At 41.2% G+C, this 23,711-nt stretch overlaps 1 protein-coding gene across 23 annotated transcripts in view; it reads right to left on the reverse strand.

The window, feature by feature from the left end:
- TRIP12 (thyroid hormone receptor interactor 12) overlaps positions 1 to 23,711 on the reverse strand; it is a 146,706-nt gene continuing 122,995 nt past the window's right edge. For all 23 annotated transcript variants that reach the window (XM_047721222.1, XM_047721220.1, XM_047721232.1 and 20 more), the window contains 14 exons: positions 23,432 to 23,631; positions 22,284 to 22,411; positions 20,793 to 20,944; positions 20,027 to 20,169; positions 18,790 to 18,946; positions 17,148 to 17,246; positions 10,482 to 10,596; positions 10,024 to 10,178; positions 9,186 to 9,350; positions 5,452 to 5,616; positions 3,773 to 3,886; positions 2,017 to 2,111; positions 1,222 to 1,325; positions 1 to 541 (listed from right to left, as the gene is read on the reverse strand). In XM_047721222.1, coding sequence (XP_047577178.1) covers positions 345 to 541; positions 1,222 to 1,325; positions 2,017 to 2,111; positions 3,773 to 3,886; positions 5,452 to 5,616; positions 9,186 to 9,350; positions 10,024 to 10,178; positions 10,482 to 10,596; positions 17,148 to 17,246; positions 18,790 to 18,946; positions 20,027 to 20,169; positions 20,793 to 20,944; positions 22,284 to 22,411; positions 23,432 to 23,631 — 1,989 coding nt within the window. In that variant the 3' untranslated portion in view covers positions 1 to 344. The remainder of the gene's footprint in view (positions 542 to 1,221; positions 1,326 to 2,016; positions 2,112 to 3,772; positions 3,887 to 5,451; positions 5,617 to 9,185; positions 9,351 to 10,023; positions 10,179 to 10,481; positions 10,597 to 17,147; positions 17,247 to 18,789; positions 18,947 to 20,026; positions 20,170 to 20,792; positions 20,945 to 22,283; positions 22,412 to 23,431; positions 23,632 to 23,711) is intronic.

Below are 23,711 nucleotides of genomic sequence, written 5' to 3' on the forward strand. Positions count from 1 at the left end.
TTAAACTGCACAGCGACATTTATTGTTTCAGCCTGGAAAAACATCCCTTTTTTTTAAATTTCACACAGCAAAGCAAGTTAAAAACTTCACTCATCAAATAAATGATAATTTAAACAAGAACTTGCTAAAGAACCCTCATCACAACAACGTTTTAGGGCCTGATCACTTTTAAGTCCATGGGGCCATTAATGAATATCAACCAAGTGTCTCTTGTATAATCTGCAAGCCGTTTTTCCTACAACAAGAAGGCGTAACATGTTTCCTTGACTCAGGTGATACATTTAGAAAAGAAATCATGATTTTTTTTCTTTTGCTGTAACAGGCAGACACTGCATTTCTTGTGATCAGGAAAGATGGAACGACTGCTGTCCTTCTCTCGCTGCGATCAACAGTTTCTCACGCATTATCTCAATGCTCGAGTAGTCCGGCAACTTAAGATAGTTCACACAAGTCATGACAGAGGGCAAGAAGTCATCCGGGTTTTCTGTTGATTCGAATGTCTTCCGGACAATTGTCAAAGGTGGATTCAAACTCCGGAAGCCTGATGAAAGGGAAGGAAGAAAGACCAAGGAACTTATTAGCAAGTTTGTAGGATGCAAACGGCCAACTCAGAGGAGAACATTTTCTCAGCCAGAAGAATCAGTCTGGAATCCCAAACACACCCTCTCCCGCTTTCACTACCAGGAAACGTCGCACCGCCTTATTGCACGGGGTCAGCACACACATAGGTGTTCTTTCTTGCTTGGCAATTAAATCTACACATTTGATATACGTTTAGTGTAAGGTGACTGATATCTGCTTTATTTACCATAAAAAGCCCGCGTAGAATATGGAGGCAAACAGTTCCTTAGGCTTTCTGACTTTTAAAATAGAATACCAATTCAACTCCTGTTAGGAGTGACTCACTTCTAGGAAAGTAGACTCTGCAAAGCACTCTCCTCTAAGAGTTTCTAATGCAGATGGCCTGAGGATCTGAATTTTATCTAGAAAAGTAGCATTATGTGTTCATTAACAATCCTACTTCAATGTGTTTAAGTGACCATCCTTATTGAACGTCCCTGCTGGTGAAAGCTCTTATACATTGCAAAACAGAGTGAACACTTAGAAGCATTACGGTGTTATCACTAAGGCCCTGTAAGTCAACTACAGAATATCCTGCTGTGGCACTGAAGTCTGGCTGGCTGGCACACCCATTTACCCACGGAGCAAAGGCATACCCACCTCCAACAGGCAATCTTGGGCTACCTGTCACAAACTGGAGAAATAACCTCTGCTGCTCATTATCAAAACTACTGAGAATCTCAAACAAGAACTTCACAGCCCGACTACAACAGAAATAAATAACCACAATTATTGCATCATATTAAAATACAGTTTTGAATCACCCCACAATGCAGACCCTCACAATTAGCTACATACTGTAAAAACTTAACTACCACTACCTATGAATTCCCATTCCAGTACACTCTGAAATCCAAATGGTTTCTGTTGTCACAGCTGGAATTCAAATGGCAGGATTACTCTAACAAGTAAGACTTGTCAGGGACTATACAGATGTCTCGGTTTTACTACATAGAAAAATGGGTAACAGGGTGAGACCTGTCCTCTCCCCTCCCCCACCCTGTTCATATTTACAGAAATGCCTGATGAAGAATCTTTGGGTCCTAAGGTCTTAACAGAAGGCCAAAATATCAGAAAAGTCTCCTTTAAAATAGGCAGACAAATTTAGGGTGCCAGGATGGCTCAGCGGGTTAAGCCTCTGCCTTTGGCTCAGATCATGATCTCAGGGTCCTAGGATTGAGCCTCTCATGAGGATCCCTGCTCCGTGGGGAGTCTATTTCTCCCTCTATCCCTCTCCTCACTCGTGCCCATGCTCTCTCAAATAAATGTTAAAAAAAATTTTTTTTAATAAAATACGTAGACAAATTTAAAAATGTTTATGATGTGTACATATACATGCACACACCACCCAATTCTTGACCATCAAATGAAAACCCCACCGACCCCACTACATACCTGTCGTGAGTATAACCGTGATCTGGCCTGCAACATTCCATCAGTGTCTTTGCATCCCACGTGTCTGCCTTGCTGCCGCACAAGAGCTGATCCAGCTGCGTGTTCACACAACGATAACAAATTACTAAAGACACAGCTGCATAACAGAGTGAACCTCGCAGGCGTGTTTTGCAGTACGCCAATAGAATACAGGTCTACACGTGCTAAAGGAAAGTATCATTTTCAGCATCAAAAAAGATCTGCTGAGAACCTCTTTTTGTCCGATGTGCTCTTCTACTGCACTTAGGAAATCAGTCTCCTCTCCATGCAGGGACTGGGGCCTAGAGAAACCTTTAATTGCCAACAGAACATACCTGGGAAAAACCCTGGGCTTAAGTTTACCTGACTCTTCTCATGTCTTTAGAGTCTTTCCCTTGATAATCTACCTCTAACCAGGAAGAGTTCATAAGTCCTATCTTCTAGAAACCCAAGGGTGTACATGAGGAAAGCTAAGACACAGACTACTGAGCTGGAGCAGGAAGTGGGAGAAGCAAGCTGAATGGAGACAGCAAATGGGCAGCTTTCCCACTCTTTACTGTAAAGAGAGGCAGATGGTGGCCAGATGGTGGCTGGGGCGGCACGGGGACCAAGCTAGCCATCACAGGGGAACATTAGAAAGCAAACAAGTGCTCGTATCTGCCTGGAAAATCTAACATCAGCTTCAAATTAAACCACCTTTTCTCTGGTTAACTGCCCATCTGCAGAATGACTGCATACTTTGAGAAAATCCAATTCAGGGCATATCAAATTTAGTGTCTACTGTACGTCACCCACTTTCAGGTACTTAATGCATCCTGTTCAGTAACACAGAGGTTATCGCAATTTATGCATGAGGCAGGCAGATCAGATGCGATAACCTCGATAAGGTCAGATGGTTAAGTGGTGGGGACCAGAATTCAATTCCAGGAGCAACGCCTGTTGCTTTCAATTCCAGATGACATTCAGTACCTCAAAGCACCAGGTACACCACCTGCTTCAGTGAGTGGCAAATCGGAGTGAACATAAAAACCGTAATGGAGATTACAATGCTAAGTCATTCAAAGAAAGCTGGATTTAGCAAGTAACAGGCATGTATTCTAAAGTTACCGCTCAAATAATAAACAAAAGGGATTCCAAACTTTCGCTCCTTCCTATGCCAGCTCCTCACTAGCGAGTAGTTTTTCGGACTCCTTTTGCACTTAAGAAGGCTGGAAAACTGCACACAGGCTCATGCCCCTCTTCTCAACAGCATCTGCAACACTCCCTTAAAACTTTAAGGACTGACTCCAATCACAAAGCAATGTCTCACCTAATCCAGGAAGTTTAGGTTAAAAAAAAAAAAAAAAAAGTGCTCCCTCCTCTGCATTCACCACTGTGGACCCAGGCCCCTTCCTGCCAGCCCCAATGCCCCAGACACCTGCCTCCCACCCCACCCAGGGTCAGGCGACAATGAGGCTATGTGCTCACCAATCACACACACACCCCACTCTCTAAGAGTTAAGTTATATTTAGTATTTATATAATACAAATGTTACATTTATATTCTATTATGTTTTGTATTTAAGGCTCTTCTTTGCTCTTTCCCAAACCTCCCACAACTCCCATCTGCACTTGGTTTTTGTTGTTGTGGTTGTTTGCAACAACCTTTGGCTGGATGGCACAGAGACCGCCCACTAAGATAACTACAGGTACACATGGAGTGACAAGCCATTCTTTCTTTGAGACATAAGCTACTCACTTCTTCCGGGTAGAAGTACTGAAGATGACTAAGTGGGAAGACGGATTCAAATCCATCTCTGAAGGAATCGAATTGCCTGGAAACGCCTTCATTTAGTGCCCAGAATATAACCAGCTGCAAAAAGAAAGGTCTTTTAGAAACCCTGACAGGATTTCATTTCTCTTTCCTATTCAACATGTGGCAAAGTACAGTGAAACATCCTTCCTGATCACTTAGAAAAACAACAACAAAAAAATAGGAAACAAAATACAAGTCATTAAAGTCTCTAAAATACCTCTCAAAAACTGCATAAAAGATCACTCAGGTCAACTTCTAACTGGGGGCCTGGCCAATAAGAAAATGTAAGGCAGCAACCACCACCACCAAACAAACAAACAAAAACAACCCATGAGCATTTATATTTAGTGTGTTTTTAAAAATTCATTTATGTAAAAACCCGATGGCACAGAATAGTACCTTCCCAGATGAGAAACAGAGGAGTGTGTCCCAAAAGGATAAAATGTTACTTAGAAGTAAAGCTGATGTTTCAAGATTCATAATTATCAACTGTTAAGTGTTTTGAATTTCTAGTGTGAAAATTTTATATCTAAATCCTGATTAAGTTCTTAGAAGCCAACCCTTCCACTTCACTTAGCAAAGGGCCAACTGTGCAAATGCAGTCCCGGGAAGTCGAAAAGTAACAGAAAGCTCCTGTTATCGGTCCAACATTATCTGGTCATCAGTGACTCTGGCTAACCCACTGGGTTCAAGAAATACAGGACACGTTCAGATAAAAACAAAAACACAAGCATTATTACAAGTTATTTTCAGAGAACCTTCACCTGGTCGTTTGCCAACAGGCTAAAAGGTCAGCTTTCTCAAGGTAAGGAAAAAAGCAGGTAGTAAGGGCAGACAGTTCTCTGAATACTGAAGGGGGTGTCTGTCAGTCACACAACTGTCGGGGACACTAAACAATGTCTGAAGACCTCTGCTATCTACTCTCCTTCTCTAGCAGATGAAGAAAACCAGGGCCAACATGTTTCCAAGGTTCCATCCAAAATCCCACTGTAGGTTGCTGGAAAACCCAAGTTTGGGTGTAGTTGATATTTGATCTTGAACCCAAAGCTCTTCCCACTCGAGGTCAGAAATAAACCAAAAGAAAACTTTTTTTTTTTTTAAAGAAAACTTTTTAAAAAGTAGTAATAAAGATCTATGTAAGTTATCTTAAAACAGAATTTCTTTTCAATACAAAATAATTCTCCCTTAATTTAGCAAATATAGTTAAGAACCATGAACTATCTCAAAGTCTTTGCTACCCCCATAAACGCGCGTGTGTGTGTGTGTGTGTTAATTCTATCACGTTAGCCACTTTGATAGAAAGACAAAATGCAGTTTAGCGAGAAAACAAGTGATAGCTCCTTTTCACCGATTTCTTTTAAATGAAGACAAGGTGATGTTATTGGTATTCAAGCTCGAGGACAGCAAATCTGAGGTCACATGAGGATCATGAACTATCCAACATGTTCTCTCAAGCACAGACAGAAGCTAAAGCCTGAAGAAGTGGATTGACGTAGTGATCTTGGGTGCCAAGGGTTTCACTGGGCTGGAGAGGCAGCGTCCCTCCCCCCCAGAGCAGTGTCAACAGGAAGCCCCACGTCCTCATGCTGGCCTTTCCCCGGAAGGGTGCCGCGACTACGTACTCTTAGATACTCCTCTAAGTTGTGGATGGTGACCGGTATATCCTTTCCTCCTTTCTTCAGTTCGATGTTGGGAAACCCTGGCAGAGTGAAATCCAATCCTAGATCTTCAACTGAGCAGCCATTCATAGTCAGGGTTTCTAATGCATATTGTAGACTCTCTTTGGTCTAAAAAGGGGGGATGAGAGATGTCAGGCACCGTCATTCTGTTGGTTCTGTGTCTGTGTTTATAAGACAAAAGATACGCTAATATATTTTAAGGGCTCCTTCTGCTCTTACAGGACTTCTTTTTGTGTCGTCATCTACACAGGAACAAGTCACAGATCCCAAAGGAAATAATCTGAAGCATTTCAGAATCCAACTATTTTTATTTGGGGAAAAATAAGCTCACTTAACTGTTCCTTCAAAATGAGATGTTGGTCAATGTGACCACATTTCAAATCAGATTTCACAAAAAGTCATAATCGCTTACATGATGGTCCATTTGAGAGTGGTTACAGAGCCAGACAAACTTTTCCTAAGTTCTGTATTAATCTTCATGAATCCAATTATACATAGAGTTAACTGCCATTCCTCAGACAGGAAACCGTAAATACAAAGAATGCACTGTTACGTGAGTAAATACAAACAGCGCACTACCTAAGGAGCGGTAATTAACTTCGATCCCCCTGAAAGCTCAAGTCTAAGGGACTCCCTGGAGATTTCTCATCCTATGACTTCAGGACTTCAGGACTGTGACAACAGATCTGTATCCACACAATAATGCTGCGGTGAAGAAAGGTTCCAACAGAGCCCTCGAGTCATACTCTAAAGACAAATGTTAAAAGCAGTTTGTATTATTTATTTTGTTAAATGCTTACACACATTTAAGAATTACACATTTTTTTTAGATTAGAAACCAACATGCAAAACTGCAACTACTACCTGAAAATGAAGGTACATGGCACAGGAGAAAGCGAAATGGCTTTCCAAATTGGAAATACCCCCAAGTACGAAATTCCCAGTGGCTGAACAGTCCAGGTGCAAGAAATTAGTCATTTAAACTAAAAAAAAGCTAGGAAGTTCTGATTTAAAATTAGTCATTTTTAAAAAGGAAATGAAAGCCATCCAGATTAATTCAGAATGCAGAAGAGGAAACAACACTAAGATTAAGGTATAATTTTAATCTGTCCTTCCCTGTAAAAGCCTGCGTTTAGGTCTCTCCTCAGCTGCAGGTGAAATCATTCGAGGAGACCAGAAGGGAGGCCTTTCATTTTAGGTTTAAGGTATTTCTCAGAAAGACTAGTAAGATAGTAATCATCAACATCTCTCAAATGTTCTCCTCCTGGAAAGCTCTTGAAACTGCCCCCCACCTCTCACACAGATCAAGGTGGTCACTGCTATCCTAATGGAAAGTCTCCTCTCCCACAGTTACTTAGGGAACATCTTATTTATAAAGGTCTGCATTATAAAATGCTATCATTGAGAGGAATCTAGAATATATAGGGTCCTTAAGATATTTAAAAGGAATTCACTGTTCATTTCTCCAGACTTTACATTACATCAAGAGCTAGTAAGCTTCAGCCCATTTCCCATGTGTCTTTTAAGATTTTACACTACGAGGGGCACCTGGATGGCTCAGTGGGTTAAGCCTCTGCCTTCGGCTCAGGTCATGATCCCAAGGTCCTGGGATCAAGCCCCGCATCGGGCTCCCTGCCCAGTGGGGAGCCTGCTTCCTCCTCTCTCTCTGCCTGCCTCTCTGCCTACCTGTGATCTCTCTGTCCAATAAATAAATAAAATCTTAAAAAAAAAAAAAAGAATTTACACTATGAAGTTTGCTCCATCTGTATACTTCATAAAAAATGAGGAGAGGGGCTCCACAATACCACATACCACCATTCCTCATGCACTGGATGAAAACTGGTTAATACAGTACAGCAGTTTCCATGGAATGTGTTTTCTGTGCTATGCATTTTATACTTTTAAACTGACAACATCAAAAATAAAGATTAAAGATTTATAGAACAGGGGCGCCTGGGTGGCTCAGTGGGTTAAGCCGCTGCCTTCGGCTCAGGTCATGATCTCAGGGTCCTGGGATCGAGCCCCACATCGGGCTCTCTGCTCAGCAGGGAGCCTGCTTCCTCCTCTCTCTCTACCTGCCTCTCTGCCTGCTTGTGATCTCTGTCAAATAAATAAATAAAATCTTTAAAAAAAAAAAACTATTAAAGATTTATAGAACAAATCTCAAAAAAGAGTTGAAGAGAACGGGTGGCATGTTGCAAAGTGTGTAAGAGAGAAAGCTGCAGAACTCGCATGCAAGTTCCAGCTCTCCTCCCACACTCTGGATTCCATGATCTTGGCCAGTTACTGAACCTATCTGCCCTGTGTGTCTCGTGAGCAAAAGAAGAATAATAGAAACACCTACGTCTCTGACGCATGCTGTGGATTAAATGAATTAATATACATACTGCACGTGGAAGAGTGCCTTTCCTTCCTTTCCTTCCTTTTTTGGGGGCCACCACTTACCTAAGAGGTGATTCCAAATAAGATTGCATTCATTTTTAAAAATTTACAAAGTTGGGAGCGCCTGGGTGGCTCAGTGGGTTAAGCCTCTGCCTTCAGTTCAGGTCATGATCTCAGAGTCCTGGGACAGAGCCTCTCATCAGGCTCTCTGCTCAGCAGGGAGCCTGCTTCACCCTCCCTCTCTGCCTGCCTCTCTGCCCACTTGTGATCTCTGTCAAATAAAATTAAAAATATTTTTTAAAAAATTAAAGAAATAAAATTTATAAAGTCGGTAAGCATAAAACTTATTCTAAAAAATGTTAAGACAAAGTATCTTCTATGGAAAAGATGGACTTGGCCTCTTTAAAATGCTAATTGCTGTCAATAAACAAACTGATCTTTCCAAAAATCACTAATTAATAAGGGGGGAAATTAATTCCCTTACAAATCACCTTCTTCCCTGATAAGGCATTTTAAAATTCCCATCTGTCGACAGCTCTTCTCCAGTTTATCGGGAGATGTGACACTTTCCCTACAAAATCTTCTCTATTCTTACTTTACACGATTTATAAAATGGGAGTTGATTTAACACTGGTCCACGCTGCCTGCCCAAATATAGCTGACTCTGTGCCGCTATTTTTTAAATATAACTTTGTCTTCTTCTGCCTGATACAGAACCCACTATTAATTTCAGATTGGGTCAAATAATTTTTAATCTTTTATTAATATGTAAAGAATATACATTAATGATATAAAGCTCAAGATTACCCACTCTAATAAAGAAGCCTCAACAGATGTTACTAAGAAATAGTAGACACCTACCACGCCCTTTAAAACTATTTTTCTGATCTTTCTATAAACAGATGGACTATTCCTAAATTAAGCTACCTTTCTGGAAAAACAATCTGTCCTGAGAATAGTTTTTATTGGTTCAAATGCTTACCAAAGAAATTCAGTATGATACAGTATCTGCCCAGACACATAACACCCACCTAAAATTTAATAAGTAAGAGCCTTACGGGTTCAAGTCAGGAGTGTTTTTTCATTTATTTGTTAATCAAGCTGTTATCACCTGCTGTTTTTAGAAGTCATCTTACTGTGAAATCGTTTCAGTTAATCTAATAAAAAAAACTCTTATAAAATAAAATAATAATGTAAAATAGTAACTACGTCAAATAGAAATCACTTAACAAAGACCTCATCTTGCAACAGTAGAAACGGATCCACTTGATCATTTCCTCATCTTCTAAGCTTACCTGGGATTTATCTTGTTCAAGTCTTTTCTTCTGTCTGACAATGTCTTCTAGGTGATACACTGATCTGGCTACAACCGGGTCAATGTCAAACAAATCATGTGATGTCAATGAAGTTTCCTGCCTCAGCATCCACTTATAAAAGGGTAAGCCAAGGGGAAGGTCCACCTGAAAGGAAGTATACAAAATATTCTAACAGTCATGCTAAGCTTCTAGAACTGCCTCAGTTCTGTAACTGACATCTAAGAGATCATTTATAAAGGCTGAGTAATAACTCACCCCTCCAAAAAACCACATTTCGGAACTCTTTCTCTCATTACACACAATTGTTCCCATTTAAACCCAATTTGGGGCTCTGATATTGTGAAAAATTTAGTACACCAAAGGATCCTATTTAAACAGTGATCCTAAAAAGGTTTTCTTTCAATGAAGGACATATATTCTCCATAAGGGCCTCCAGACTAAGAGATTATTTACAGGAATCTTAATCTATTTGGGGCGGAATAAACTAAATTCTACTGTAGTCTGCATTACTGCACATCTGGGGGGAAAAAGAGGTTAAAAAGATAACTGGTTAACAGCCCATTCTGTAGGCAAGACAAAACTGTCAGCCTGGAAACTTGACACTGGATGAAAGAAAATGTCTTCTACATACTGACCAAGTATCTCAGATACTGGTCCTGAATTAGTATTTTTAAATAGAAATCTCCGTGTAAGTCATATGCCCATTAAAGTCTGTGACACACTGTTTTAAAACCCAGCATGAAGTGCAGGCGACTGAGATACTCTCAGAGTACACAGACACAGAAAAATGTAGACAAGCAAATAATCCTAAACTTACCAATCTGAAATCCATGATAGCCTTGGCCATTAATTTTCCTAAGAAGCGAAACTTCATCTTAACCTTTGCGATGTGAGCTGGCTTAGCCGTCCTACCAAAGGGAAGCGCAAACAGGCCCTGGAGGTTTTGAATATACTTGGTCCCTTCTTGGCTTCCTATGAAATGAGCAAGTCACAAAACTTTAGATGCTATTTCCAAAAACAAAACAAGACAGGACAAAACCTGATAACTAAGAACATCTAAGCAAGTCAGTGTTCTCAAAATCAGATCATGGAATGAAGTCCTCTAGAGCTGGAAGGTTCTCCCTAATTTGATAAAAGAGAAAACAAAGGCTAAAAATTGAATGAAGGTCAGAGACCATGGCCCTCTACTAGAAAGTACATCTATTTAATGAATTATAAAGGCCCTTTTACCTCACGTGAAAAGCACAGACTGACGACCTCACACATTAACATTACCTTTTGGATTGCTGAGAGTCACTTCTTCACCTCTCCAGAGACCCAAGTCAGCTCTCTGTAGTTCCTGAGATACAAGTGCATAAAACTCCAGTGTAGGCCCGAGACCTGTACCGACCTACAAAAGAACAAAGGCAGAACAACTTCAAATTTTCAGACTTTACGTTGCCTTTTTCTTGGGCCAACCTCTTCGCAATATGGATACTAGCAGCAACTGTTTATTTCATGCATCATTTCCCAACTGTCCTGACCGGGCTCCTTCAGCCTTGGTCCCCCAGAACAAGTACGAGCCACCCTATTACTGCCCAGGACCCTCACACTCACACTGTGTGCTGCAAGCTTCTACACTGACAACAGTGCTGCTGTAGCTCTCGCACCCTGGCGAATATGAAGGCTTTGTCTGAGGATGATCTCCTTCCAGAGCCTTCTCGGGTGAGCTATTACCCTGAAACCAACTCAAATGTCGTCTCCTCAAGAGAAGCCTCCTCTTCAGCCCAGGGACTCTGCTCCTTTTTCTTCAGGAATCATTGTTCAGCGATTTCTCACATCACCTCACACTGCCACAGTTTCATTATATGTTTGCATTTCTCCCTCAAGGGTAACTTTAGTTCACCTCTGTACCCTCAAGAGTGCGTGGACACACAGCAGCCACTGAACACTGCTTTGCGGAAGAACACAGGGCCCAGGGAAGGTCAGACCCATGCGAGCACCCACCGCAATAACTTAGCCTCAGGGAGTATGTATGTGCTTCTCAAGCCCCCCGGCGCCCTAGAAACTCCTGAGAGCTTTATCAGTATGTTCGCATGGAGACGGTGAGCATGTCCCGAAGATTCTCGCTTGACAGGTGTGGTTAGAGCCTGGGCACTGGTATTTTAAAACCAGCCTGGATGTGACTGTACAGCTTTGAACGAAAAGCCCCGCTCCATAAGAGGCATCCCGTGTCCATGCTCATAGCCTAGTCATTCCTTCACGTTCTATAGAGGTCTGACCAGCTCGGACCATAAATTAGACATGCAGCTTATGACAAGTTAATATAGTAGTTTATAGGCCACTTCAAACCATTATCCTGATCAAGAGAACTAGAGTTCACTTAGAGATGATTTGCAGATAATGGGCATTATTTTATTATTATCACAGTTACTTTTTTAAAGTATCCAAACTAGCGAAACAGATCAGATCCAATCCACCAAGTATTTCACTCTAACTTTGCAAACAGTGACATACCAGGTTGGATGTGGTGACACCTTCTGGACCCACCAATACCACCCTGGCTTTTCTTTTTTTCACTGCACATGCCAACCCATCATTCAACACTGTAAGCCTCCCCTTCAAAATATATTCTGAACTGGTCCCTTACCTGGTCTACTGCTAGAGCCTCCTGCATGCTCTCTGCACCTGCATTCCCGGCATCTCCTCGTCTAGCCTCACAGTGCCGAGAGGCCTCCCATCTCACTCAGAGCAAAAGCTCACGTTCTTCCCCGGCCTGCACCACCTGGGTGACCCTCTCCCATAGCTTGACTCCTCTCTGGCAGGTCATTCTGCGGAAGGGCCAGGAATCTGCCTCGGAAGGGCCAGGAATCTGCCTCGGGGCTTTTGCTTCTCTGTTCTTTCTCTAGAGAAACCCTTCCCTAAATGGTAATGACTTGCCTGTCAAATGTCCTCTTAACTAACCTATCCCTTCCCCCATCCCGATCCACCTTTCTTTCTCTTCATCATGTGACCCATCATACACATATGCGTAAATACGTGGGGGAGAAAAAAAGTTCTGTGATGGTAGGAATTCTGTATACTTTGTTCTCCACTGAATCCTGAGTCCTGGAAGAGAGGAAGTAAAGGAAAAAAGAGAAGCCAAGAAAAAAGAAAAAACTGCAGTAACATCTGATATCCAGCAGATGGTGCTTTAGAGCCACTTAAGTTTTTTTTTCTCCTTTTAGCACAATTACCCTAGGCTAAATAGAAATCACAAATCAGATCAGTTTAATTCCTTCATCCAAGGAATGGGCTGTTATTTTTAAAGGTAAAACAGACTTAAAATATCAAATGGCACTAGTATCACTGTAAACATGTCATCACAGCAAATCTGTGAGGTGTGGAAGGAGGTAGTCAAAGCTGTCCTGGCAATTCACCCTGCAACCTGACTGGCCAGCCGCCCCGCGGTAGATCAACCTCATCTTTTCAGGCTTCTGTTCTACTCAGCCACTCCACTAGAAAGGTAGGTACTTTGGTTTTGCTTCATTTGTTTTTAAAGGAAGGAAAAGGGGGTGCCTGGGTGGTTCAGTGGGTTAGGCCTCGTCATGGTCTCAGGGTCCTGGAATCGAGCCCCACACTGGGCTCTCTGCTCAGTGGGGAGACTGGCACGCCCCCGCCACCGCCTGCCTCTCTGCCTGCTTGTGATCCCTCTCTCAAATAAATAAATAAATTCTTTAAAAAAAAAAAAAGGAAGAAAAAGCATAAAGCTCTAGAAGTAAAAACACAGAAAAATGAATTTTGACAACTGAGTCTCTTTCAAAAGCTAACACTAGCACTTACGACAGGACAATGTTCTACAATTAATCATTCTAACAACACGGGATGAGAAACGTCCAACTCTTCTGCCCCTCTTGAGGTATCACCAAGGACTTTACAGAACTGCCCAGTGTCACAGTCAGGCAGCACTGGCGCCAGGCTCCAGAGTCCCCGCTCCTAACACTTCGCCCTCCCAGAGGTTGGTCATTTGTAGCCCCAGCCAATCTTGGGGCTTAAAGACTCTGAGCCTAGACACTGGTTTACCAATCATCCCTATTCAAGATGGGGCCCATCTGGATTTGATACTTCAAATTAGGATTCTTCTAGAGCTACTCTGGAGTCTTCCTAATGGTCATGTGCAGACCTGTATGGTCGAATCTGCTTTACAACCTGAGGCCCTTTGTATCTAAAGTCAGTACTCCTCCCAAGCCCTATTCCCCAATGATCCTCCTAGAATCTTTCCCATAATTAGTGGGTAAGACCCAGCAATGGAGATTATTAAATTAAGACTTCTACATCAGTAGCTCAGTCCTGATGACCCGTGGCGCAATCACTGTGATGCTATAGTGAACTTGTTCAGGTTCCGTGCGAGAGGCAATGTGAACAGAACCACGAAGGATGCGAGAGGGAAGGAAAGACATTCCTGGCAAGAAAAAAATGTACTGGGGTAAAAAAGTAAAAATTAAAGTTAAAAATAAACTCAGGAAAAGAAGTCACCTGGGGCAGAGGTCTTGCAGTTTTATGAAAAAGAAATGCACATGTAAACATCTCAAGAACTGTATCTCTGAGCAAGAGGCACGGTCAGGATGGATTCAAAAGAGCATGCCAATTTCTTATCCCAGCAGCCAAGGCCTCCACTCCATCTCCCTCTGCCCCATCGCTTCTGCTACTCGCCACAAAGCCCAATCCTTTGCTCGACCCACAGCCTTTGGTCCCCTAGTTCTTCTGCTCTCTTCCATCAGTCGAACTCTATGAACCTGCTCACACGCTCCTAGGACGGTAGGACTTGTGTCCTTTGTACCTCTGTCCTGTGCTGCACACACCCCCACCCCCGCCACTACACTGTAATCCTCTGACTGCAGGAACTCTGCCATAACCCGGATCCCTAGAACATGGTCGACTTTCTAGGTCACAATGACTTGAAGTTTTACTTTTGATGACTAAATACTCTCAAATTAACTTTTCAAAAGTCTTAATGAGATGAAAAGGCCTAAGAAAAATCAAACTCATATTAAAATTCCTTGGATAGGGGCGCCTGGGTGGCTGAGTGGGTTAAGCTGCTGCCTTTGGCTCAGGTCATGATCTCAGGGTCCTGGGATCGAGTCCTGCATCGGGCTCTCTGCTCAGCAGGGAGCCTGCTTCCCCCTCTCTCTCTCTGCCTGCCTCTCCGTCTACTTGTGATCTCTCTCTGTCAAATAAATAAATAAAAATCTTAAAAAAAAAAAAATTCCTTGGATAACCGTAGGTGATACTGCAGATTGTTAGTGGTTGTACTCTACCTCACATTTTATAGACAAGAAAACTGATGGGCAGAGTGACTGGCTATTATAATCAGTGTAATAGAAGATTTGGAAATTTTAGGTCTTTACGAGTTTTAAAGTTTTCTCAAGTTTTGTCTTAAAAATATTGAGGGGAAAGAGGGAGGAAAAGTACCCTCAAGAGTTTTTCACAGTTAAAATACAGAGAAAACCATTATTTGAAATCTCTTGAGGGCCGGTCCAAGCTGTTTAATATAAAAGTGCCTTAAAAGAAAGAAATGACAAAGGTTAGAAAGTAAGTAAAAATGTATTTTTTCTCCACAGCCGACAAGACTGTCCAACACAGGTGAGCCAACTACAGCTCTGGTCCACTTCCTGTTTTTGTACCATCTGCAAGCTAACAGTGGTTTTTACAATTTCCGTGGTTGCAAAATCTTGAATAATATCTTACCACATGTGAAAATTAGATGGAACTTCAAATTTCATGGACAATAAAATTTTGTTGGAACACGGCCAGGCCCATTCATGTAAGTATCGTCTCCGGCCACTTTCCTGCTTGTACAACAAAGGCAAAATGCAGTGGTCGTGATGGGCAGTGTAGGGCCCGCAGCCCATGCATGTTTTACTATCCAGCCCTTTAAGCCTCCCAAACCTGGGTTCTGCAATAAGCCTACATCATCTATTAAAGTTATTAGAACTAAAAATTATCAAAGTCACAGAAAATAAGGTGAAGATATAAAAATCAACTGTATTTCTACAAACTAATAGCAACCAGAAAATAAGTATCATCTTCAACATCATTACAAAGCAAGAAATATTTGGGGAGAATTTTAACAAAATGTGCACATGAAAGACCTCTAGACTTGTTAATAAGTGAAACGGAGAGAGAAAAAAAGACCTAAACAAATGGAAGTCTACACGGTGTTCATGACCACCAAGATTCAACACTAATACATGTCAATTTTCTCCCCAAACTGACCAAAATTCAACATAATCCCTATCAATATCCTGGGAGACCTTCTGTAGATGCTGACAAGCTGATTCTAAAATTTACATGGAAATACTAGGGACTGAGAAATAACCACAACTTTGACAAAGAAAAACAAAGTTGGAGGACTCACACTATCTGACTTCAAGACTAACTATAAAGATACAGTAATCAAGACAGTATAGAAAAACAAAAAAGAACAGAAAATCCAGAAATAGATCCAAATATTCACAATCGACTCATTTTCAAAAAGGAGCCAAGGTCATTCAATATGGGAGAAAAATGCCTTCTCAAAAAAATGGTGCTAGAAAAATGAAATAGCCTATCTTTAGAAAAAAGGAAAAATACCCTTAATCCCTTACTTTATGCTATATATAACTAAAAATGGATTACAGACCTAAGTATAAGAGCCAAAACTCTAAAATTTCTAGAGAAACACATGGGGGGAAATCTCCGAAAACCAAGGGTGAGGAGAAAATTTCCTGGGATTAAAAAAAGCACAGACCAGGGGGAAAAAAAACTGATAAACTGGATTTCAACAAAATTAGAAATGTCTGCTCTTCCAAAGACATTTCATAAAGTACTTATAGCCAGAGTAATAACTTAATCATAAAACACGATGCTGGAAATGTGGATGGACACTTCTCCAGAGACGATATATGAATGGCCAGTAAAACAAATGGGAATGAGAAATCAGAAAAATGCAAACAGAACATAGTAAGATACTACTGTAAACCCACCAAAATACCCCAAATTAAAAAAAACTAGACCCGAGAGTTGGTGAGCATGGGAAGCCACTCACAAGCTTCATCACTGGCAGGAATAGGAAATGGCAAAGCTACTTGGAAAACAGTTTGTGGTGTTTCTCACAAAGTAAAAATGGATCTTATTAAGTAGCTCAGCAATTCATCCCTGAAGAATTTACCTAAGAGAAATAAAAAGTGTCTATCCAAAGACTTGTACCCACAATGTTCACAGCAGCATCATTCACACGTGTCAAAAACTAGAAACTAAAATGTCTATCACCTGGTGATGAAACATTTCCTGAAATATCTATATGACAGTCTCTTACTATTCGTGATAAAAGGAAATATACAGATACATGCAATAATCTGGATGACTCTCGAAAGCACTGTACTAAGTGACAGAAGAGTAACACAAACTGCTACATACCTACTAGGACACTGTAAGAAAAGACGGAACTGCAAGACAGAAAAAAGACCGATGGTTGCCTGGGGGCAAGAGGCAGGGGGAGGGGCGAATGGCAAAGTGATCTAGGAGAACAGTTTGGGGTGATGGAATGTTCTCTTGATGTTGATGTGGTAATGGTTTCAGACTGAATACATTCGGACATTAGAATCTGTACGACTAGAATTGTACATGTTGTTAAGTTTACATTTATTATACAGGTTAGATCTGTTATTTTTTTAAAAGCAGTTCAAACATTTTGAAAGGTACGCTTAAAACACCCTTTCACTTTATCAACCTAAGAATTACACAAACATTTGCTCTTATGCAGGAAAAAAACATCTTAATCTTGGAAACTGGAGAGTTTCCGCCTTCCATGATCATCCTACACAGAGCAAATCTTCAATTTCTAGATTAATTTCCCAATTGTCTTTTAGAATTTCAGAGGACCAACAAAGTCTTACTGAAGGCACAAATGAAGTCGAAAACCAACCACGCTGGTAAGCTCACCTCATTCTCATACTGGATCTCTAACATGGCCCGGGAGCTACCCAGATCCTGCATCACAGACTCTGCTTGCTTCAGCAGCTCCTCTCTGTTCACAGTGCGCTGAAAAACAAAGCACAAACGTGAGGAAACAATGCTCGCGTTACACCTTATTGGAATAAACAGCTGGCATATCTTGGAGTGCAAAAAAAAATGAACCGTTAAAATACTATTTTGCATTTATCTGAGAGAAAGCCCACGAGACAGTGTGCATGCGTCTGCTTGAGTGAGGCAATGGGCAGAGGGCGAGGAAGAAGGGGAGAGAATCTCAAGTGGACTCCATGCCCAGCATGGAGTGGTGTGGGGCTTGATCCCATGACCCTGAGATCATGACCCCCACCAAAACCAAGAGTCGGATGCTGAGCTGGCTGAGCCACTGAAGCACCCCAAGACCATTTCTAGAAAAGCATATGTTGGGAAAGGTTAAGAAACAACTGTGTTGCTACGAATGTGGACAACAAAGCTACAAGTCTAAGTATTATCTTGAGCCCACGACACGACACGGTTGAGACAATTTCAGGTGGAGAAGAAAGGCTCTCTGTAACCTTGCCAGACACCAGCGCAAGTTTAGGGCTGCAGCTACATGGCCTCTCCCTGGGCACAGTTACAATTACATCATGGAGAGATCGGTGTAGCAGTGGCAGGTAAGACAGGTGAGCTGAAACCTCCTGGCCCCAACCTGCAGAGATCTTACAAGCGCAACTACAAACATCTACTAACGAGATTCATGGGGACGAGACACGTCCTGCTAGATTTCCAAATCTACCAACACTGCCACTGACACAATCCTAGTGATACAAATAAAGATAAAAATAGCAAGGCTTTGCAAAACAAACAAAAAGTATAAGGTAATTTTTGTTTTGCTTCTCATTCCTTCTCTTTTCATGTCATTACTAGTGGCTCTCATGAGTCTTGGAGTTACAGGTTTTCAAAAGACACACTTGAGTAAGAATCCTCAGCAAGAAAAGAGGAAGATGAACAGAGACATCAGAAGCAAAAGGCAGTGGCGTCACAAATGGAGGATGGGGTCACCACTGGAATGGCTCACAGTGGAGTAGTCAGAGCTCTGAGTGTGGAGCCAAGGTGAGAAGCCCAGGAAGCGGAGGTCAGCAACCAGGGGCAACTTGGCACAAGCCAGGAATCCCATCAAGAATCCTGTTTCGGTCACCTCTGATCAGAGTGATGTGCGAAGGGACTAAAGTGCACCTGGTTAATTCTACCTACTGCATACGGATCACGTATAAAAGGGAGGCTATAGTGTGAGTTCCTAAACTAAAAAGAAAAAGCCTTGGTGGGAGAAGACAGGACTCTTTCTTGGCATGAGAGTCATGGCAACTAAGAAAAAAGAACTGGAGAAATTACTTCAGAAATGGGAAAAAAAGGACTCTTAACAGTGGGATGAAAAATAATCACAGAGAGCCTGGTTCCAAGACTTGACAGGAAACCCTGGCTGCGCCAGAGAAGACAGACAAGCAGAGGGACGGCAGTGACCGCGTGACGGTTCCGCACCACAGGCACTGCTCTCACGCGCCGCAGCTCCAGCATTCCCGTTAGTGGCAAAAGCTCGGTGTGGTCTACCTTTACGTATTAGGGGGGAGAAACTTACTTTTTTCCTATCCAATCTAGGTGCAACTCTGCTATCTTGAGAATCAGACTGGTTGATTTCTGGGTTGGTATCAAGTAATCTTTGCATTGCTCGGTCCCGATCAAATGCAGTTACATAAAAAAGCATTTGCCGGGTATCAAAAGGGAAGAAAAATGGGCTGTAAAAAGATGAGACACAGATTATCTGAATTAGAATCACAAACCATACAAACCACTACATTAGAAACAACTTGTTACTATGATACAGAGGAAAAACTAAGAGAACCAATAAAAACGGTCTTGGCAAACTAATTTGGAAGAATTTTCATAACTCTTGTATGAAATTTCTAAGGGATCAATAATGCATTAAAAGTAGCTTTTTCCTGTGAAATAATGAAATTCAACTATTAAAAATCCTATACTTTAAATCAGGTCTATTGAAGATTATCTTTAATCTACCCAAAGACTTTCAGGAAGTATGACTTAACTAGCAAAACCCTGATTTTAAAATACGATCACTGCTTCATGACACTGCCAAACCATCCCCATACCACATATACACAAATAATAATAATGGCATTGATAGCTCCTGATCTTCCTCCAGCTCTGGCATTTCTAAGTCACTCAAACCTACCAAACAGCCATGCTGATTTCCAGAGAAGAAACCCTACAGGGACACAGGTCCTACTGCTGCCTCTTGATGTAGGATTTTGGAAGTTCTTGACACAGAGCTGCTAAAACACTTCCTGTGGTGATGCCAATATTCAACGTCTGTTCTAATATGGGCAGCCACATAAGGATGTGGCTGATGTGACTAAAATCTAATTTCTAATTTACTTAATTTTCACTGATCTAAATGTAAACAGATGTATGTGGCTACTGCCTACTATATTGATTGGTGGTATAGTTCTATGGTCTCTGAGAATGTTAAGTCTGGATGCAAACAGGCTCAGAAAATCAACCAACTATGTACCTTTGGAGTCCAACTTTACAAAGACAGAGGATTTTAATCTCTTTAAATATCCTTGCATACTTTTCTATTTCATATATTTAGACAGTATGTACTGTCACAAGTAGACCTTGTATTCGCCCCAGCTACAGACAGCGACACTAAATATTAAGCAAGCTGTGATCAAATATGATATTACTTAAACACATTTAAGTAGGTCCAGTGAAGACTGTTTTTGTGACAAAATCTATTAAGACCAATGCAACAATAACACACTCCCAAGATACCACTTCAGAAATGATCATCTTACCAGGTTTTTCCTAGTTCAGTAAGCCATGTTGGGATGTTTCCTGTCATGATTACTAAAGGATCTTGAAGCTGCCTATTTGCTTTTGCTGTCAGCTTACTGTTAATGAATTCACTAGTTGGAATAATCTCCTTGCACATTGCATTCTGTAAAATGTTGAAAATAAATAAATAAATAAATAAATAAAGTGAGTCTGCATGTAGTAAAACATTAGGGTTATATCCACTAACTCTTTATCTTCAAAAATGTATGCAGAGGGCCTGGATTTCACCTGGTTCCCAACATATGATATACAGCTCCTCACTCAAGTGTCTCAACCTAAATGACAACTTTTACCATGCAGATCTCAAATACCACAACCCCTACAGGCCACTAGTACTGACCCAATCATTGAGGTGGCAGCTAATGTTTTTGTGTGAGGCCAATTCCGTCATTCTTCCCTATTATCAACTTAGACAAATGAACTTTTGCTTAAATGTACTGAAAGAATTTTTCTTCATTTTGTAGCCTAACTTAATAAAGTTACAGCCAGGAAGAACACTAATCCAAGAATGTAGGCCAGCCACAGAAATTGCGGGAGAAGCTCCCACTGGTGAGTATGTTATATCTCACTGGACTATGATCCCCCTACATTGAACGGAATCCTTATGGCTGTCCCTAGTACAACAAAAACTCATCAACCACTAGACAGAAAAAGCCATCAACCAACAGGTAACATGCCACGCACTACACACAATGGGAAACTCCATAAGCAGCCCACATTACTCACATCATACAAGTAATACCAGTATCGACTGATGGCATGTAAAACTCTTAAAAGAAGAATCACATCTAATGATGGGTCTTCAAAAGTTATATTTTCAGGTGGCGTGGATATGAGGTAAACTTCTAAAGGATTTGATACCGATGGGCACACTCCATCTAGAGGGCAAAAGATCAAAGGTAAGGTTTGACCCAAGTTAGAAAGGCTGTGCCAGTGGAGCCGGTGTCCTCTTATCCCCCGAAAATAGTAAGCACAAGCTGTGAAGATCTACTGTTTGGTATCCTATCAGAGTATTGATAGCTTGAACATTTTTCCCTTTATCTTACACATACATCATACAAGCTTATGAAAATTTTGCTTTCCTCCCATACCCAAATAAACTGTAAAGGAGAAAAACGGACTCATTTCCCATTTCTTCTTTTCAACAGAAGAAACAACTAACAATAAAACGGCCACAGAGAATAATAAAGACAGAATGTTTAAATTTAAGTTTAAGTATAAAAATACAAATTTCCTGGATTTTTAAATTTTTATAACCACCTTAAAATGACCATGTAAAACAGACAAATATTCCCAATTGTAAATCTGATAGGAGATTTGGCTATTTAATCTGAGGCCAAGGATAGGACAGACTGAGAGTTTCCAAGGGGATCTACGATTCTTAGATTTCACTGAGTAATAGCTTGGGCAGGGGGCAGGGGCTCAAACTGTTGCCATTTACTTTTACCAAACAAAGGAATTAAAAATCACCACACTATTGCTATCATAAAAGAAAGAGCAATTTTTAACACCAAAAACACAGACACAGAAAAACTCAAAATAAAAATCCTTTACAACAGAACTTAAGTTTTATGAAAAGAAAACAAAACATTGTTATAATGCCCTTATTTCTGAGGACAAAAAAAAAAAAAAAAAAAAAAAAAAAAAAAAAATCCAGTAGCTGACACCATTTTGTTTGGAAACTCCTGGATAGAGATGGTCTCCAAGAAGGACCCTGAGCCGAATGTTAAAACACTGCTACCCTCACAGAAATGGGGGGCGGGGGTGGGTGAGCACTCGGAGACTGGAAGCTTGATAGCTTCCATACTACAAAAGGAAAGAGATCAACTGGGAGGTGCTACTCCATTCTGCAGTCATTACACTACCTGGCAGAACTTTTCATTCCTTCTATAATTGTTAGATTATAACATATGACAAAGATGGAGGGCCTGCCTGACCACCATCAGTCTCTTCTTTAGTAAATGTGTTCTACTAACGAAATTTGTTTTAGCCTTCATGAAAACATAAATTTGTCATGAGAACAGTATGAGTTCTTCCCAATTTTCTTCCAAAATTTAATTTTGCAGGTACTTAATTTTTCATTTGTGGTAAATTCATTTTTTCTGTATCATATCTAAGGGTTTCACTGCCAGATATAAATCATTCCTTTAAAACTTCCACAACAAGAAACCTTCTGCCCTGTGGCAATTTGTTTTCCCCTCCCATGGACCAACTTACCATGCCATAACTCATCGTGCTTTTTTGCATTTCTAGGCGATGTTTTTGTTGGAGCTGTTTGGGCTCTTCCTCTTTTACCACCAACACAATCTTTATTACTTTCTTCATCCTCTCTCACGGGTTTGTACCTAAATTGATTGGAGAATATATAAACTAAATGTCGATTTTAAAAATACAAACTCTTCTACAGGGGCTGAAGTGTGACCCACAGACACCACAGTTACCAGAACTCTGACATCTATCCTGTTTCTCCCTACTTATGGGTTTGGAGAATTACCCAGGCACTGATTCAGGAAACCACCACAAAGAGTCCACTGGCCCAGGAGAGGCCACCTGAGGAACTCCAGGGTTGGTTCAGAGAACAAAGGCTCTCTGTAGTTTTTTTTTTTTTTTTTTAAGTGGAGCCCACTACAGGGCTTGAATTCACAACCCTGAGATCAAGACCTGAGCAGAGATCGAGAGTCGGCTGCTTAACCGAATAAGCCACCCAGGTGCCCTGAAGACTGGTTCTCTTTAAATCTAAGTAGAAGGGGCGCCTGGGTGGCTCAGTGGGTTAAAGCCTCTGCCTTCGGCTCAGGTCATGATCTCAGGGTCCTGGGATCGAGCCCCGCATCGGGCTCTCTGCTCAGCGGGGAGCTTGCTTCTTCCTCTCTCTCTGCCTGCCTCTCTGCCTACTTGTGATCTCTCTCTGTCAAATAAATAAAATCTTTAAATAAGTAAATAAATAAATAAATAAATAAATAAATCTAAGTAGAAGACATTCACAAACAACTAAGAAAGCTGCATCCAAATGCCTCTAAGGGCTCAGAGATGCCAAGCTTATTACCTAAAGGAATGTCATCTCCCGAAGAGGTTTTTGTCTTCTTTAAAGACTTGAAATCAATCTAAAAAGTTGACATATACTGTGATTATTGCCCATGAGTACGTTTTCCAGGAGACATAAGGAAGGCAAATACAAACGTACACATGTGTGCACATGCATGCATTCATGTACACACAGATAAAATATTTAAAGCAGCTTTTAATAATAAAATGTAGGATTTGGGCCCACTCTCCTTATGTAAGCCAGCCATTACTATGAATTCCAAAACACAGGAATGACATATGGAAGTTGATGACAAAGCAAATGAACTCAGTTTTGGACTTGCCATATTGTATGAGTCTTTGTCCAAATGCCCGCTCTCCCCAGAGGGTTGCTCTCGTCGTCCGTGGACTCCCGCTCGTCCTCAGCCTGGATACTGAACTGCCGGACTGCCTGATACACGGTCATGTTATACGGCAGCAAATGCTCTCCAATGTAGAACTGTAGCCTGTGCCTTACATTGCCGGAATTTAAGAACTGAGCAGCCTGAATGAAGCAAAAGAAAACCCACTTAAGCTCCAGGCCCTGAACCGTGTGCGCATGACAACACGGTGAGAATAGCACCT

Source organism: Lutra lutra, chromosome 3, assembly GCF_902655055.1.
Source record: "Lutra lutra chromosome 3, mLutLut1.2, whole genome shotgun sequence".
Taxonomy (NCBI): Eukaryota; Metazoa; Chordata; class Mammalia; order Carnivora; family Mustelidae; genus Lutra; species Lutra lutra.